At 41.5% G+C, this 16,575-nt stretch overlaps 2 protein-coding genes across 2 annotated transcripts in view; one reads left to right on the plus strand and one right to left on the minus strand.

The window, feature by feature from the left end:
- The first annotated feature begins 2,212 nt into the window (after nt 1-2,212).
- On the plus strand, nt 2,213-10,815 carry LOC124060101 (profilin-2-like). The gene is made up of 3 exons (XM_046390630.1): nt 2,213-2,586; nt 5,605-5,797; nt 8,797-10,815. The coding sequence occupies exons 1-3, from the start codon at nt 2,458-2,460 to the stop codon at nt 8,892-8,894; spliced, it is 420 nt and encodes a 139-aa protein (XP_046246586.1). The 5' UTR covers nt 2,213-2,457; the 3' UTR covers nt 8,895-10,815.
- A 1,202-nt stretch (nt 10,816-12,017) lies between these two features.
- Nucleotides 12,018-16,575, minus strand: part of rnf13 (ring finger protein 13) — a 37,138-nt gene continuing 32,580 nt past the window's right edge. Inside the window, exons 9-10 of the mRNA XM_046390629.1 lie at nt 13,874-13,954; nt 12,018-13,446 (exon numbers count right to left, since the gene is read on the minus strand). Coding sequence (XP_046246585.1) covers nt 13,076-13,446; nt 13,874-13,954 — 452 coding nt within the window. The 3' untranslated portion in view covers nt 12,018-13,075. The remainder of the gene's footprint in view (nt 13,447-13,873; nt 13,955-16,575) is intronic.

The raw sequence follows: 16,575 nt of genomic DNA on the forward strand, positions 1-16,575 counted from the left end.
GTCAGAGTGCGCACTTTACTGACCTCTTCTCCTTAACACTGAAGACTTGGGGGTTTGTTTTTATCTGTTCACAGCACCTTAAATTTACCCAGTCAAACTTCTGCCATGCGAGGAAAAATAGTGACATTATGTGTGTGCAGGAATGAAAAAAAGCTGAGACTGATTGCAAGGAAACTGCTCTGTTTATCTCTGCGTTATCCAGCTGTTGCGTTGATAATACCCGATGCTAATGGCCTCATTCAAAACCAAGCCTTTTCTAAAGCAAACAAGTTGACTCTTTTCTGTATCTCCATGACTCATGTGCAGCCCGAGTGGTTTGGCTGTGAGTGGTAGTACTATTTTGACAGCAGCGCAAAACAGAGGTGGCCATGGAAACTGACGGCATCCAATCGCAGAACAGGATATGGGTGTGGCTGGCTGATTGACAAGTGTTTCTGACCTGCTTACTTCCTTCTGCCCAGTCAATTAGTAACTTTTTGTGCACTCATTCTTCCGCTGGGAGGGAGCAAGAGAAAGAATTCACTGGAAGTTTCTAGATAAAGGATAAAGGGCTTCAAAAAAAAACTCAGATGAAGGACGCAGAGTCTGTGCAATATGAACTGAGCTCAGCGACATTAAGCCATTTGACTTGTAATAGTTTCTCTAGTTCCTTTCTTGTCACACTAGTCTGATTCTAAGTTATTCTCCCTCTGTAAGTGTATAAGAATTTTTGGTTGTACCAACCTTTTCACTTTTCAGACACCGTCTGTGAGTCTGTTCTTCATGCATGTCATTTCACTAAGAGCCACATTGATTTCAGTAGTTAGTTGCTGATTAATGATCTCCATTCACTCCTTACCTGTGGTCGATTTGCTTTTGACCAAAGGGACCAAACTCTATATGCTTTTGAATAGCAGCTCAACAGAAGAGCCTCCAAGGTGCGAACTTGTGCTTTAAGCATTAACCAGGGTGCATGGTGCTGAAAAAGAGGACTTTACAGCTTATCTTTGTGTTCTGATAATTTTACAGTTTGTACCCAGACAGTATAGCTTGATCATTAGAGTTCGTGTGGGTACCTTATTAATGCTTTCCATGGTTAAAGCACAAAGGTAACATTCATCAACAGGTCCTTGCAAGCAAATGTCCATCTGCTAGATTTAAATGGCAAAATGTACTGAGTTTTGAATAAGGTTAACATTTAAACAAGGCAAACAACACCCAATATATTTTCAGTAAAAAAAAAAACTTATTTTCACCCAAATGAAGCCCAATTTCCTTTCACACTAGTCCCACTGGTTTAGTGACACTTGGCAAAGTGTACACAAAGATTTTACTTTATGATGATGGATCTCAGATTAAAATAAACCTCAAAAAGAAACAACTGAGATAAACCACGCAAGATCCCTGCTGCTTAATCACTGAAAGACAAGAGTGTAAATTACACTTAAAATATAAATTTACACACACATGAAAATAGAGCTTCTCTCTCCAACACAGTGGCAAGGATAGAGCTTCAGAAAGCCTCACACATGAAGACTGTTCTTTCAGGAATTTAACATACTGGTTTAGTTTCTATTCTGTCCAAAGTGTGAGCTTAGTTACATCAGGATATCACTCAACATCCAAAGATGTTCAAGTCTCATGTGAATTTACTGGAAGTTAAGGTTTGTACCGTTTTCAAGCATGTTTCGCTGTCTCTCAGTGTGGGATCAGTGGTTGTAATGAATGCTGACCTGAAGAACAAAAATCCATCATAAATAATATAGATTTTGGTAAAACTGGTGTTTATGTTCAAGACTGTGTTCTTTTGGTCATCTGATTAAAGTGGGCGTGTCTATCACATTAATCTTAAACTAAGAGCAGGATTTAACCAGCATAACGGCATGAACATATTGTAAACAACCAGTGATTTAGTGCTTTGCAAAAGATGAGGTTGCTAACTTCAGTGATCACCATCATGTAAAGTGCAGTGCGAATTGTGTATTCAAAAGTATTTCACACACATAGTAAAATATATTTCACTAGTTTTAAAATTAAATTTCTGACACTTACAGCAGCCTGAAAAAATTAATAACTTCTGCTCTTTAAAGCTGTGCAAATGTGTATTTGACTGGTTTAGCGCAAAAATAACAAGAACAAATCTTTGATGTGGAGAAAAATAGGCTGTCTTGCTTATTACCACGATGTATTCATCCGCTACGCAGTATATTATGCAATGAGGAATGAGGGCGAACAACGACCCAGGCGGAGTGATTTGGTGCGGACTACACCCAAGCGCCTGTCCGATTGCAGCGGCTTCTCGTCGTTGCCTAGACCAGAAGAAAGCCGGGACGTGACGGAGCCGGGGGGTTCTGCTTGTTGGAGGCCCGTTTAACCGCCGATAAAAACAGCTTCCTCGCAGTTTTTCGTCGCTCAAGAGACGTTTGTGACCTACCTTGACCTTACGTATTTTTTCACCTTAGAACTAATTTCACAAACATGTCCTGGCAAAGCTACGTGGACAACCTGATGGCTGATGGCAGCTGCCAGGACGCGGCCATTGTTGGGTACACAGACGCCAAATACGTCTGGGCATCGTTTGGCGGCGGTACATTTGCCAACATAACGGTTAGTATGAGCTGTGTGTCAGTATCTAGGGTTACACGAGAGGAACATTTAAATTTTGCATCCCGGTGCGTTTGTCTGCATAGCCAGGCCTTGTTGAATGAGGATAAGTCGAGCAGTGTGTGGTACACATGGTATCCGGTGGTCACACACTAGATGCATTGGCACGAATGCACCATTGCTTTTCAACCTACCACAGGACTTTGTAGTTTTCCATCAATGTGTGATAAATTTAACATAATCGGTGGGCTCAACGTTCACGTTATTTTCACTTAGGAATAGCCGCCAAAGCAGCCAAACATAGCCCAAGCCAATGACTAACGGTACCGCGAACTCGAGCTAAAAGGGTTAGCTTAGCAGCGCTAGCATCTAGCTAGCGGCAACTAGCTGTGCTTGCTGGTGATACCGGTCAGATAAGATGAGCAAGTCGGACAAAGCATAGTCGGTTTCAAGATTTTATACTAATCCACCATAAAACATTTTTCTTGATGGATTTTTGTCGTTTGTGTTCTCTGTGTTTTTTCTTTAAACCCCTCTTATTTATTTCCCGGGAAACCCTGTCTACTAGCAGTATTGACGGACAGTGTAGCCTTAACGTTTATTAGCAACTTACAGCTCGCGGTTAGCTCAAATCAGGCCGGTCATCCTCATTGGAAAATCATGATTAGCTAACGCTAATAGCGCAGAGTTAGCGGTGCTCACACGCTTTCTTGACGTGCTGCCGTGCTTTTCGTCTTTCTCGTTTTTTCCTATTCAGCTTCTGTGAATCACACTGCCGCTACCGCCCCTTTTTTCCAAGATGGCGGATGCATTCCCAGTTTCTTATTCATTTTGTTCATGGAGGCTGATCCAGACGTTTGGTCCCGTTAACATGCGTTGCAGCGGTTCAGTTTGTCCACTGTAATATGTTTTTGAGTTCCCATGCGTAGATCTGCAGAATTTCTGTAACGTTTAATTTAACTTGGCTAAACCATCGTCTCGGGCGCTTCCCTGAGCCTCCATTTTGTCTGTTAAATAAATTATTAGTCAATAATTAAAATACTTATGAATTGGTGATGACTTACAATGTGGATATAACGATCGTTTTTATAACGTAAAAGATCCCGTTGACTATGAAATGGTAACCCATACCCCAGCAAAAGAACCATAAACCAGTGTGCCGCTGTTACTTTGGAGTGTCTACTTGAGCATTGGACTAGGGCACTGAAGACACACATTGTATAAACTAACTCTGTAGACTTTTCTTGTCCGTATGAAGCTGGGGCTAAGTGCCTGTTAACTAGCGTTAGCCAGTCCGCTTTTTCCCCAGACTCGATGGTTTCTTTTTGCCAAACAAAATCGACTGAAATATGCAGAAAGCTAACCGGAATGTGTGAAACAGCGATGCAGCCTTCATGCCGGGATGTAAAACTAGATATCCTATGGGGAAAGACTGTGAATGTAATTAATTAACAAACCGGGCCCCGGCACGTAGCTGGCCGCCATGCTAACGTTTTCTGAGCCCAGCAGAAATCCTTTTGAGTTTCCTTTTTTTTTCCTGAAGGGTTTCATGTGTGCCATGACTATGCAGTTCTGGAGCTGAGGGGCGACGCCTTTTGTTCAATGAGTTAACCCAGACGGTGCTTAGAAATACATTTCTGTAGATGGAAGCAGCAGTGGTCACAAAATGTGTAATGTTAGCAGTAGTTAAGCTTTTACAATAGATTTCTCAACAACGTGTTTTTTGTCAGCTGTGGTGGGCCTCTGAGATTTCGGGACTCGTCAGTGACGGTATAATGGAGTCAGTTGTGTCTTTAAAACAGACAGTGCACTTTTTTCCATCTGGACGTCCTGTCTCAGGACTTGAGTAGGCCTTCCATCTGCTGTCTGACCAACTTGGCACAAAGTCTTGACTTTTTGATTTGATTTTTTTTTTTTTTAACTTGGTTGCATTTAAGAAGTTTGGATTATTTTGTTAAGGGTAAAGGGAATTTTTCAAACTAAGAGACAGACAAAAAATACATGGATAATAACCAGTATTGAAAGATACTGATACTGTATTATCAGAGCCCATAATTGTTAACATTGCAACACTGTATCTTAATTGAAATTTATCACACCTGTACTTGCCATTTAGACCAGTTACAGAGGCAGTGCCTTTTAGATAATACTGTCCATTTCAATTGTCTATGTTATCTCCTTTTCTTGTATAATATTTGATGTTTAATTGTGGAAATTAGACTTTAAAGTCTTCTGTGGATTGAGATACTTTGAAATCATATTTTGTTTTTCTTTTAAAATAAAGAAAACATTTGTGGACTTGCACCCCAAAACCACCAGTTGAACCCCCTGCATTTCATCCTCTCAGTACTCATGTGACTTTGAATCCAGCACATACAGTGCTATACATGTGTATCTCAAACTGCATTGTTTATTCAAATGGTTTAGATAGGATGTAACCTCATACATCTTAAAAAGTTGAGTTTTATGCTGTGGGGTGCAGTGGTGGTGTTGCCTATTGTGAGTGTAAACAAATTGACTTTTTTTTTCTTTTTGTAAAAACCTGAAAAAAAAATCCACACTGTCACTTAGTTTTAAGGAGATAACAAAAACTAAACCAGTGTAAACCTATAAAAACCAGCATGTAAAAACTTTTGAAAAACACCAGCTACATAAAATGTTTATGATAGATAAAGAAATCCTAAATTATTAATTTTACAAGAACATGTTAGTTAATAGTAACACTTGCTCAATAAATTATGCCAAAACTCTAGGGGGTGTCATGTACTTTTTAGAGCATTGGCGGTGGTGGTGGTGGTGGTGGGGGGGCAGAGTAATAGAGGAATTGACTGTTTGTGTGGCACTTAATCAGTCTCAAAAGTCTTCACAGCGCCCACACTGTTGAACAATAGATGAGAATTATCTTCAACAAGAGCAATGAAAAACACCCACAAATTATTTCTAAGGAAAAACTGAAAAGACTTGAGAGAACTGTGCATGTACCTGACTTTATTTTTTTTAATCTTTTGTGTTTCTCTTTAGCCTGAAGAAATTGATGTGTTAGTAGGAAAGGACCGAGAGGGATTCTTCACCAGTGGACTGACCTTAGGCAATAAAAAGTGCTCCGTAATCAGAGACAGCCTCCAAGTTGACGGCGACTGGACAATGGACATCCGGACAAAGAGTCAAGGAGGAGAGCCAACATACAATGTTACTGTAGGCAGAGCCGGCAAAGGTGAGCCCCATGTTCAGTATTGGTGTTAGTCGCATACAGTTCAGTAGTGCTACAGTGACACCGTAGCCTGCTTTCGATATAGTGCTGTTAGTTTTGCCACATTTGACTTCTGTGTTGTCCGTGCATGTGGAATAGATCTTGAATACACCTTTCCTCAATATATGACATACAGGTGTTAAGTGTGTCAATCAGAGGTATTAAAAATGAGTGTCATTTGATGATGATGGGGCACAAGTGCATCTCAGCTAAATGTATTCTGTAGGAATACTCTGTTTAAGAGCTGAAGGACAAGTTAATATCAAGATTAGGTTAAATAGGAAATTTTCAATCATCACCAATCATCTTCCATGCCAATAGTTCTGTCACTTACAGCTGTACAGCATTTTAATTTCATTTGGATGATTTAGATTTCGTTGGCAGTGCTAATTTTTATATTTGTCTAGAGAGGTTTTGTAGTTCCATGCTCATGACATTTGTTGCCCTTCTGATTCAGTTCTGTCAAGATTTAACTTGCCCTTTTTCCCTGATGTCTTTAGTGATTCAGATTTTCACTTGTGTATATGACTGAGGTCTGTGATAAAACTTAAAGTATTTAATCGCATTATCCATAATTTTTTGGAAATGGTATCGCAAAATCAAAGCGGTAAAATCCATATTAACGTACCGTTTAGTCATAGACTTCAGTTATGGGTGTCAGTCAGAATGAAGATGTATTGGCTCTAACTTGCACAAGCTGGATGCTTGTCAGTCAACACAATAAATCTGGCATGTGACTGCTGCTCAGCATATCTGAAACACCTCATCACAGAGGTCAAGCTCACCGATGGATCTCTGTTTGAAGGCCGAAAGAAATTATTGCTTAAATTAAATGTGAAAAATAATAACATAAATTTAGATATTCCATGTTTTTATGCAAGTTCTGGTTTGATGCCTAAAATTGTGTAAAGTCTAAACTAAAACCACAGGTGTTTACAGTGAATAGCTTTAAATACACTACACATTTAGAAGTTGGCAGCTCTTTAATTGGCAATGATGAGTTTTCTTTGCATTCTACAAAAAGTGGTACCAGTGTAGTAAATTGAAGTTATGTCCCTCATGGGGACTTGCCACATAGTTGTGCCAGTTTTCATGTTGCCTGTATGGGCCCCAATGCCTTGTCCTCCCTACTTTTCCCAGACACTACTAAAACTTACAGGTGAGACTGTAACTGGTTCCTATTCTCCACACTCGGGCCCCACTCTTTGGGCCAGGATTTCCTAAAAACTTTCTGAACTGCATGCATCTTCCTTCCTGGTTAACACACCCCTCTACCCTCAAAAGTATGAACCTGTTTTATCTGTTTAATCTGCTCACATGCTTCCACTGTGTAAAATTACATATTCAGGGCTCTTACATGTATTGAGGAGAGGTACCACAAGCATGCTCCTACATTTGCATGTGTGCTGCGCTAGTCATTGTTGCTAGTATTCAGTAGAAGCTTCACTTTCCTATTTATTGCTGCTGGCATGGTGCATATTACAGGTGAAACACAGACCAGACTCTTAAAGTGGAGTGCAGTAAGCTCAGATTGTAAGGGAGAGAGGAAAACCAAGCTATTTATGTTGCTCTGTGCCCCCCAGACACTTCTGTTAAGACCACATTCAAACAATATCTGGTTGTTTAACTGAAATGGGGAAAGAATCTGATTTGGCAGCAGTCTGAAGCTAGAGTTGATTGACTGGTCAGAGCAAGTACATGATTATGGATATACACTGATTTATATTCTGGTCATCACTATTTGTGCTTTCACTAGAGATTTTCACATAAGCAGTGTGGATTTGATCAGACAATGAGACGCATTCATTTGTCTTTTTCCGCTGAGACTGACCGGAATTGCGTTGCTCTCCCTTTAACTAACACATTAAATAAGTGAAGCGCTCGGCTGTGTGGTAAATTTTTATCTTTACTAAAGGGAGAGATACATGCATCTAATTGTGCACCCAATACATGATTGCTATCAGCCCCCATCAGTCAGAGGCAGCAAGCTGGATTCAGGTGTGTTTCAAAATAATGGAGGGACAGTATTATTTACACCTGATCTTTTCAAAATTTGTGTAGCACAAGTTAAATTAGAATTGAATCTCGTCAAATTGTGACTTGTTTGATCCCAGTCCTATAGTGATCCTCACTGTGAGACCTGAGCACGCTGGTGTGGAGAACCTTTTATCACTAGTCCATGAAATGTGAAAACACTAAAGCTTGTGAGCCTCTGCTTAGTTACCTTGTCAGCACAAGTGTCCAGTCTGACGAACCGTTCTGCATGCATCCTTCACGTGTATTCTCCTGCTGAAGGTCGCACTCTGTCTTCCTAATTGTAATGTTGTGATGTCTTATTGCACTACCAGCAGCATTGATAAGGAATTGAATGTTTAGGCTCTGCACAGCCTTCAGACTGAAGCACCGCTATGCTTTTTGTGCCATTGTCCTCCTTTGTAGCTTTCCTTGTCTCCCTGCTGCTTTGGGCTCTGTGCTCTTCTGTCTTTCTTCACTTGTGTGGTCTCCACACCTTCTCTAAATGTCCCTTCTCTGTCTCTTTTCTTTCAGTCTTGGTCTTGGTAATGGGGAAAGAAGGGGTCCATGGAGGCGGATTGAATAAGAAGGCATACTTGATGGCAAAATACTTGAGGGATTCAGGGTTTTAGTTCAGTTTTGATGTAGTTTATGTGGCATAGTTGGGGAGGGGGGTATAAACGAAAAGGAAAACAAAAAACACAAAATAAAAAAAAAAAGACAAAAAAAACAAAACCAAAACAATTATTGTCAAGCCCATGTTGCCCACCAAAACAGCCCATTAAACAAAATCCCTGGAGCATTTCTAACAAGTGCAGGGTTCAAGCTCTGTCCTCAACGATGTAGCCCCACGTTTAGCAAGGTGTCAATAAAAACGTAATTTATTTTCCAGTCCTGCTATCACCATGTCTGTTTATTTATTTCCTTTTTTTTTCCTTTGTGTACTCCAGCATTGGTTTTTGTCATGGGGAAGGAAGGTGTCCATGGAGGGCAGCTCAACAAGAAAGCATTTCAGATGTCTGATTACCTGAGGAAGTCCGGATACTAAAGCAGCCTGTACCCAGCCACCTAGCAGCTCACCCTTACCACCCTGTTGCATTTCACACTACTTCCAGTCCTAGTTGATAGTTAATTTGTGTTTCTTTTTCTGCCTTCTCTCCTCCCCATTTGTTATCCCCCCCCTTGGGTTTTTTTTTTTTTGTTTTTGGTCATCTTCCCCTAACTCACCTTCTTCCTTCAACACACTTGCGCTGTGTACTCTTACCTCCTTAAGCACTATAAGTTGATCCATAGCAAAGATGAGCATGTTGCTAACAGGATGTCATGACAAATCTGTACTTAACAAGACCAGCAAAACAAGTCTCCCCCGAACACTTGGACAATGAAGGTTTATAGCATCAGTATGAAGTAGATATTTCTTTATTTTCTCTGTCATAGTACCCGTTTCTTAATCCCTCCCAAACCTGATCATACACACTCCCTTCCTGAGCAGCCAATGCCTTCAGAGCACTTGAGCGGTAACCAAGCTCGTCATGTCTTCCTTTTCTATTTTCCCCATCGCGTCCGGGAGGACAGACTGTGTGCATATCTGGGTCCACTGTCGTGCTCCCCCACCCCACCAAAACCAACCCCCACCCCATTACACACACTACGTCATGCCAAAATTTTCGAGCCCCCTCCCGCTTTCTCCGTTTCCCTTTCCTGTTTGTTCAAAGCAGGCAACACTACAAACCTCACAGGAATCTCTCATCCTCATTAAGCACTACACACAATACAACTGGTCCCCCAACTCCTCTCCTTTAGATCCGCTGTTCTGTCCCGATTACATTTTATTTTAAAAAAGGGAGGGTGGGGGGGTGTTCTTGGATCAGCTCAGTTAATTATCATGAGCCAGATTTAAAAGTGTTGGTGTCATCCGGATGTGCTGGTAGCCTTTGCTCCTGTCACCACAACCTCCCGACTACACGAAAACCCATGGACATTCCACAGTAACAATGGCTCAGGCACTTAATATTACTGTTTTTGTTTGCCAGCTCCTGTAATATATATCCTTTTTTTATTTTATTTTATTTTATTTTTCCAAAGGCTGCCATTTTTGGACAGTAGAAATCCCAGCATATAACCATTTGGAGTGTGTCCAGTTTGAATTGTTTTTCTTTTTATAGGACCAAGTGTAGTCGACGCTCGGGTGTTTATACAATTGCTCTAAATCATGTGAAGGATGACTGCTAACTTTTCTGATGAAGGAAACACTAACCAAACAGTAATACTTACTATGGTTAAAAAAAAAAAAATATGAAGCTACAGGGGGAGGTAAGGTGGGAGTATCTGAAGAAAATTCTCATTTCATTTTTTTTTCTTTGTTTAGAAAACCAACAACTGCATTTGTACAAACCCATGCTGTGTTAACAAAAAAAAACTGTGGAATAAATTGCCTTTTACTCTATAGTTAGCTGAGCTCTGGGGTATCACATGGTCTGTATATGCTCAGTACTGCTAACTGTAACGTCCAACTAAAAAAAAAACAAAACACTTTCAGTAGTAGAAATGACACTCAATGGGAGATGGGATTGGTTGGAACAAAGACGCTTCTGGTTGTCTTGTTGAAACTGCAGAACCTGTGTATCCTGTGCCATAAAATAGAGATCTGTTGCTGTTGTAAGATGGATTTTACCTACTGTCCATTAATAAGTCATTTCATTGGCACTTTTTTTTTCTTCTAGCTTCAGCTCCACTGTTATGGCCTTGTGGGATATGTGTACTCATAAAAAAGAAAACAGAAAAAACAAAACAGTTTCAAGTCCTGTTGGCTGATTTATGTTCATTTATTTTTCCTCAACACTTTTTTTTCTTACATCTGGGATACAGTCTTTAATGCATCTGATTTCATATGCATAAAACCAAGAAATGCCATAAATTGATTTATCACCTTGTTTACAGACAGATCAAATAAATTTATTCCAACCAGATAAATGTTTGCTGTCCTTTTTGTTTACTCACACTGAGCATTTGTTCGATATTTTGCTGATTGACTTTCTTTCCAAGAATTAGACGAAAACATCAATATCCTCCCATGTCTATCAATTGAGACACAAGGCTACACCTGGCAGCTGGTTAGCTTAGCACACTGAAAAAGGGTGGAAACGGCGAGTCTTACTGTCCAAAACAGCAGTTCTCATGAAGTGTATTGTGTTTTCTGAATTTAAAGATGATAGTGGTAAATGTTAGTTTAGGTACCTTAAGTATGTTTAAATACTTCTTTTGAAAAGCTGCAGCAATTTTGGACATCATTTGTTGGATGGGAGTCTGTCTCGGACTGAAGTGTTGACAAGCCTTTGCAGAGTTAAACTCATTCAGTCCTGTTTCAAGAGACAGGCCTCAGGACAAAAACCTTATCATTCCCACAGCCCGTAACTCCAGTGCTTTTGACATCACATGCTATCTGATAGTGACTTGAAACTCAACCTTTAAGTAAGCAGAGGAGAAATCCTTTAACACCTGGTCAAACTTACCTGCTGATTAAGGTCACGTGATATCACTGAAAGCTCCGGAACAGCTACAAAATGGACCTCAGGATGATGACTGTTTTGTGAACTGGTGGTGTTTGCACTTAAGTAAAAGGAACAATTTTGGAAAGGGAAACCCCCTTTATTTTAAAAATGTTTCCTAGGGCATATAGTGCTTTTGTTATAGCCATTAAAAATGGAGATAGAGATGGTGAGTAGTAACAACAAAGGTCCCCAGCAGTAACCATGGAGGTTCACAGTCGGTGCTTTGAACCTCCCGAAAAGCCTTGTTTATAGAGGTAAAACTGTGCTCTTTAACTCTAGAAATTGGTGAAATTTGACAAGAGTGCAGAGGTCCTTTAATTTCCACTGGCTAATGAGCCATACCAGACTTCAACAGGCTGATTTGTATCAGATAATCAGGTCATTACACTGAACAAATTTACTGGAGCTGATGCGTTTTCTTGTTAAAACTCCAGAAGAGCAGTCTGTGGCTCTTCACGTTGCAACAAAAATCTGCAAGGCCCTTAAAATCTATAAACAGGCCACTGAAGAGACAAACAACTGTGGTAGGATGTAAATAAGATGGACGTCAAACTTCTGGCTATGTTACATCATGTTATCAGTGCTGTGAAGTAAATGATTGGCCATGAAAAACTTCCTCATCAAGTGTCATTTTCATTTTATTGAAGTGAATCCAGATAATGCACATACATGAGCAGGGAAAAAACACTAACATGACAAAATATATGATACGAAAAAGGCAACAGGTTTCATGAACAAAACTCAAGCAGTGTTATGGAAAAAAAAACAACCTTAAGAATATTTTCTATGAACTGTATTAAATTGAGAGAAGGTCAGTTAAACGTATATAATATAAAGCCTATCAACAAATAACTGCTTGTGTTAAATGGAGTGATAGGTTTGGAGCAGCCAAACGAAGTTAACCACAGGCAGCAGCACTCTGAAGGGTCGTAACGCACAACGTAACGCGATGTCACACGGAGAAGCACTTTTTTTTTTTTCTCGTTTTGCTTCAAATCAAACTGTTTTTGTCTTCAGTTTCTCTCGGTGTGAATCGCTGTAACAGATAAACCGTGGCACAAAACACAGACGGGAACGTCTCCGCTCATTCGTACATCAGGCTGGAAAATAAATTGGCAAAACCATGATCGCTGCGGTTTTAAATGTTTCTACGCTTGCAGAATGTTAGTATAATTTTACAAAAAAAAGATGCTGCATAGCAGTTGAAAGGTGTGTCGGTGTGGCATGAACATGTATGTACAATAAAGAAACTTCCCCGTCATCTGAAACGTGGTACAGGAGATAATCAAAGGTAAAGAGGTAACTTATTGTGATCTATACTTTTTGTATGCACAGTACTTTTATGTATCCAGACGTTTCCACCCACATCCCGATGACTCGAAAGTACAGTATAACAACCTACTGTACATCAGCGTCACCGGCCAGTAAGATATGCTCACTGACTTCCTGTCACACACTCAGACATCTGCACTTTATCCATGATTATGTTAAAAATAAAACTTAAGATTTATTTTTGAATTTTTAGGGGTAGATATATTACAATGTCTTGTAAGTAGTGAGAGAAGAATTCGGATGATGAAATCATTTCATGACCCCCCTCCCCAACAAAAGTCTCTACAGCTGTGAGGTCGGGGAGGACCAGGGTTTTTGATGGTCGATCGGGACAGCCACCCACCAGTTAAGCTCGGGGAAGATCGTGCTCGTGGCCTCCAGAGCAGGGCTGCTGCATCTGCACCACCACGGTCTCCACGGTGACTTCCTCCTCGCTGTCGCTGCTATCCAGCTCGTCGTCCTCGTAGTCCGAGGACTCCTGGTCTTGCTCCGAGCGCGACGCTCCCGACATGGTGCCGAAGGAGTGGGCGCTGGTGGAGGCCAGAGAGCGCAGCAGCGGGGTGCTCTCCGACACCTCCTCGTTCTCGTCAGGGCCGCTCTCCCCTTCCTCTGAATCGGAGTCGGAGTCACCTTGCGACGGGACCACTTTCTGCTTGCACACCGGACACGTCTTCTTGGTTTTGGTCAGCCAGGGGTCCACACACTTACTGTGGTAGGCTGAGGATGTCAGAGGCACAATCAGTGGAAAAGATTAAACAGCAACAGACCGTGCGGGTCACTTCATTCTACTCAAAGGACAAGTCTGGTCATATTTTAGATCGAAAGCAACAATGAATCCGTTGTGAAAACTATTAAAAGCACATTAATGGGTTCATTTGTAGTTTTTTTTTTGGCTGGATTGCAAACATAACGTCCTGCTGCCACAAATCTGCGTCTCAAAGTAGTTCCCAACAAATTCACTGTCCACTTCTGTCTGAGTAACGTTTGTTAACAACCTCAACAACCTTTTTTTCTTTTCGTTTTTTTTTTTTTTTTTTTTTTTTTAAACACGAGTGACCTGAAAATGTCCATCTTCAATCGGGCTCGCTCACAGGTTTGAGAGAGGTTAATGGGTCACGTTAAGCGAAGAAGTGCGGAAACTCACCGTGAGAACATGGCAGGACTCTGAGTTTGTCGCCTTCTTCGTATTCATCCAAGCAGATGGCGCATACATCATAGCTGTCCCCTGGATCAAAAACACAAGACGTGACTGCTTTTAGCTGAATGCATTTCTAAGAATGTGCGTTTACTTAATGACCAGTGGAAATGGATTATTGTCAGATACGTGTACGGCTCATCGCAGCGACAAATTCAAATTTGATAAGATTCATCAGTTCTGAGTGGTAAAGTGACATGTTTTGAGATGTGACATTGTCCCCATGTCACAATCCACTATGACCTGTGTAGTTACGAAAAAATAGCGCATTAAGTAAGAGCTAACAATGGTAATTATGTTTCATTAATTGCACGACTCTTCTTCAATTGGATCACATTGTAATCTGCAGGTAAAAGTGAGAAGACTAATGACTCAGCCTTGGGGTGTGAGTATGCATCCAGGTTATTATGAGCACTCCAGCTGCCTCACTAGTCCCATTTCTTTGTTGCTTTTCCAAATACGTCCGAGCAGCCGCCCATCCAATCCCCAGGCTGCAGGGAGAATCAATGCTTATGAGGCAACCCTGCATTTCCTGATATTACAGGAGGTGCAAAGTCTCTCTGTGCACTAAAAGCTCAGGAATTTATCAACGCACTCCCTTTCGAATTCCTGCCTTTTCCTTCCCTTCCTCTTCCCTGCTTGGGCTCGAAGGAGGGAGGGTGAAGGGCTGTGGGCCGGTGTGTTTATGTAAGCTCTAAATGAACATGTTTTCCCCCGACTGGGCTCTCTGTCTGTGCCAGGGCTGCATGTGACCGTATATGGATGGGGAGTCACATCGACCAGCCCCCCCACCCCTCCTCCTCCTCCTCCTCCTCCTCCTCCTCCTCCTCCTCCTCCTCCTCTTCCTTTTCTCTCTTAGCCTCAGCAACTTCAACTCAAGGCAATGTTTGCAACTCTGCTCTGCTCACAGTTTTCCCTCCCCTAAACATCTTTTCCTCACTATCATCCCCACCTTTTTTATTTAACCAAACACTTGTCTTCCTTTTATTTTTATTTTTTTGGACAGAGCAGCCACCATCTTTTTCCTCTCTCTCTCTCAGGCCAGTGCTGGACGGTCAGGGTGAGGGAGAGGGAACGTTTGTGCAGGCGTGGATCCAGTATACACTCAGGAAATGCTGAACTGTGGCACTAACTGAGCTATTCTGAGTGAAGCAGGGAGAAAAGGGTCAGTGGCTTTCTGAACTCAAAGACTCAAAGACTGCTCTGTGGAGATAATGCGAACAGCGCTGCGTATCATTTGAAATGCATCAAAACAGAATGGGTTTTACGAATGTACAACCTGAAAGCGTGATGCCTGTGGCCACAGCTATCGCCATCACAGTTTACTGACCTACTTCCTAGTTCAACGTAAAGCTTAAAGCTCCACAGGTCCAGATCATTTTGTTGTGTAAAGCTCAGGTCAGGTTTCGGTTTAGTTCCTATCACATGTAATTTACTAGGAAACGTCTCTCTTTTTCTCTCTTGACTGTGCAAATCACCTGTGTCCATTTGTGTCCCATGTTGCAAGGAGGTAAGCAACGCACAGTGAGAGGAGTTTGAAAGTGAAAGCGGGTAAGCTGACGCCTTATATTAGACCAGACCGCAATCACTTTGGTGAGTACAGTGTTATCACAACTGATAACAAGTCTGTGGTCATGGCCAAAGCTACAAAAAAAAGGACCTCTGTGTGATAACCCTGAATTATCCTTAGTCCTAAGTTCCTCATTTGGTGGGTGTAAACTCGCAATCTCCGTTCCAGTTCATCCCCAATGTGTTGAAAGGGGTTTAATCAAGTTCTTCCACACCAAACTCATCCAAGCGTGTCTTTATGGACTTTGCTTTGTGCACTGGGACACAGTCATGCTGGGCTTTCAACAAACTATTGCCACAAAGTTGGAAGCATAGCATTGTCCAAAATGTCTTGGCATGCTGAAGATTTACATTCACAGGAAGTAAGGGGCCGAGCCCAACCCCTGAAAAACAGCCCCATATCACACCTGAATCCAATAACAAAGAGGTCTTGTCCCAATACTTTTGTCTTATAGTGTATATCTTATGCTGTGGCACTGTTTAGTGGTGTGACACTGCTTTTCAATCCTCAAATCAAAAGATGTGGCCACTTTTTTTAAAAAAAAGATAACAACTGAGCCCAAAGGACTTCAAAGCCTAAAAGATGACTCACACAGTCGCAGGTCTGTGTTCAGTGTCCAGTGAGAAACATGCAGCACAGCCTGCCGCAGCAGAACTTCATTCACATTCCGCTCTGGTCATCCTTCCTCACACAGAACAAATTACAGCACCGCCGCCGATCAAAGGGCCCGCTGCCGACGTCTACCCGCCACTCATCTCCAAACGCTGAGCTTTAGGCGATGTCCTCACAGAGACGCTCGCGAATCCCCCAGGTACAGTATGTGTGCCGAGAACGTGTGTTAAAAACAACACAAAGACTTTCTTTACCGGAACGATCGGGGGGCTGATTACAGAGATAAACTGACGACAGATTTATTAGAGAGAATAAAGCAAATATTAAAGAGATATGAAAAAACTTGATAAAACCTACCAACGTGTTTGCAGAGGCGACAGACACAGCGGATGTCTGATGAAGACGCAGCTCCTCTGCTCTCTTGTCTTAATATATTGGTTGCTTTTTTTGTGTTGCACAGTCAGCTTTG

The sequence above is a fragment of the Scatophagus argus genome, chromosome 6, assembly GCF_020382885.2.
Source record: "Scatophagus argus isolate fScaArg1 chromosome 6, fScaArg1.pri, whole genome shotgun sequence".
Lineage (NCBI taxonomy): Eukaryota > Metazoa > Chordata > Actinopteri > Scatophagidae > Scatophagus > Scatophagus argus.

What these genes read in the sequence shown, in the direction of transcription:
- LOC124060101 (XM_046390630.1), top strand. Translation starts at nt 2,458, where the DNA reads ATGTCCTGGCAAAGCTACGTGGACAACCTGATGGCTGATGGCAGCTGC. An exon ending in GTACATTTGCCAACATAACG is followed by an intron (nt 2,587 to 5,604) that starts GTTAGTATGAGC and finishes GTTTCTCTTTAG; the next exon opens with CCTGAAGAAATTGATGTGTT. An exon ending in TGTAGGCAGAGCCGGCAAAG is followed by an intron (nt 5,798 to 8,796) that starts GTGAGCCCCATG and finishes TGTGTACTCCAG; the next exon opens with CATTGGTTTTTGTCATGGGG.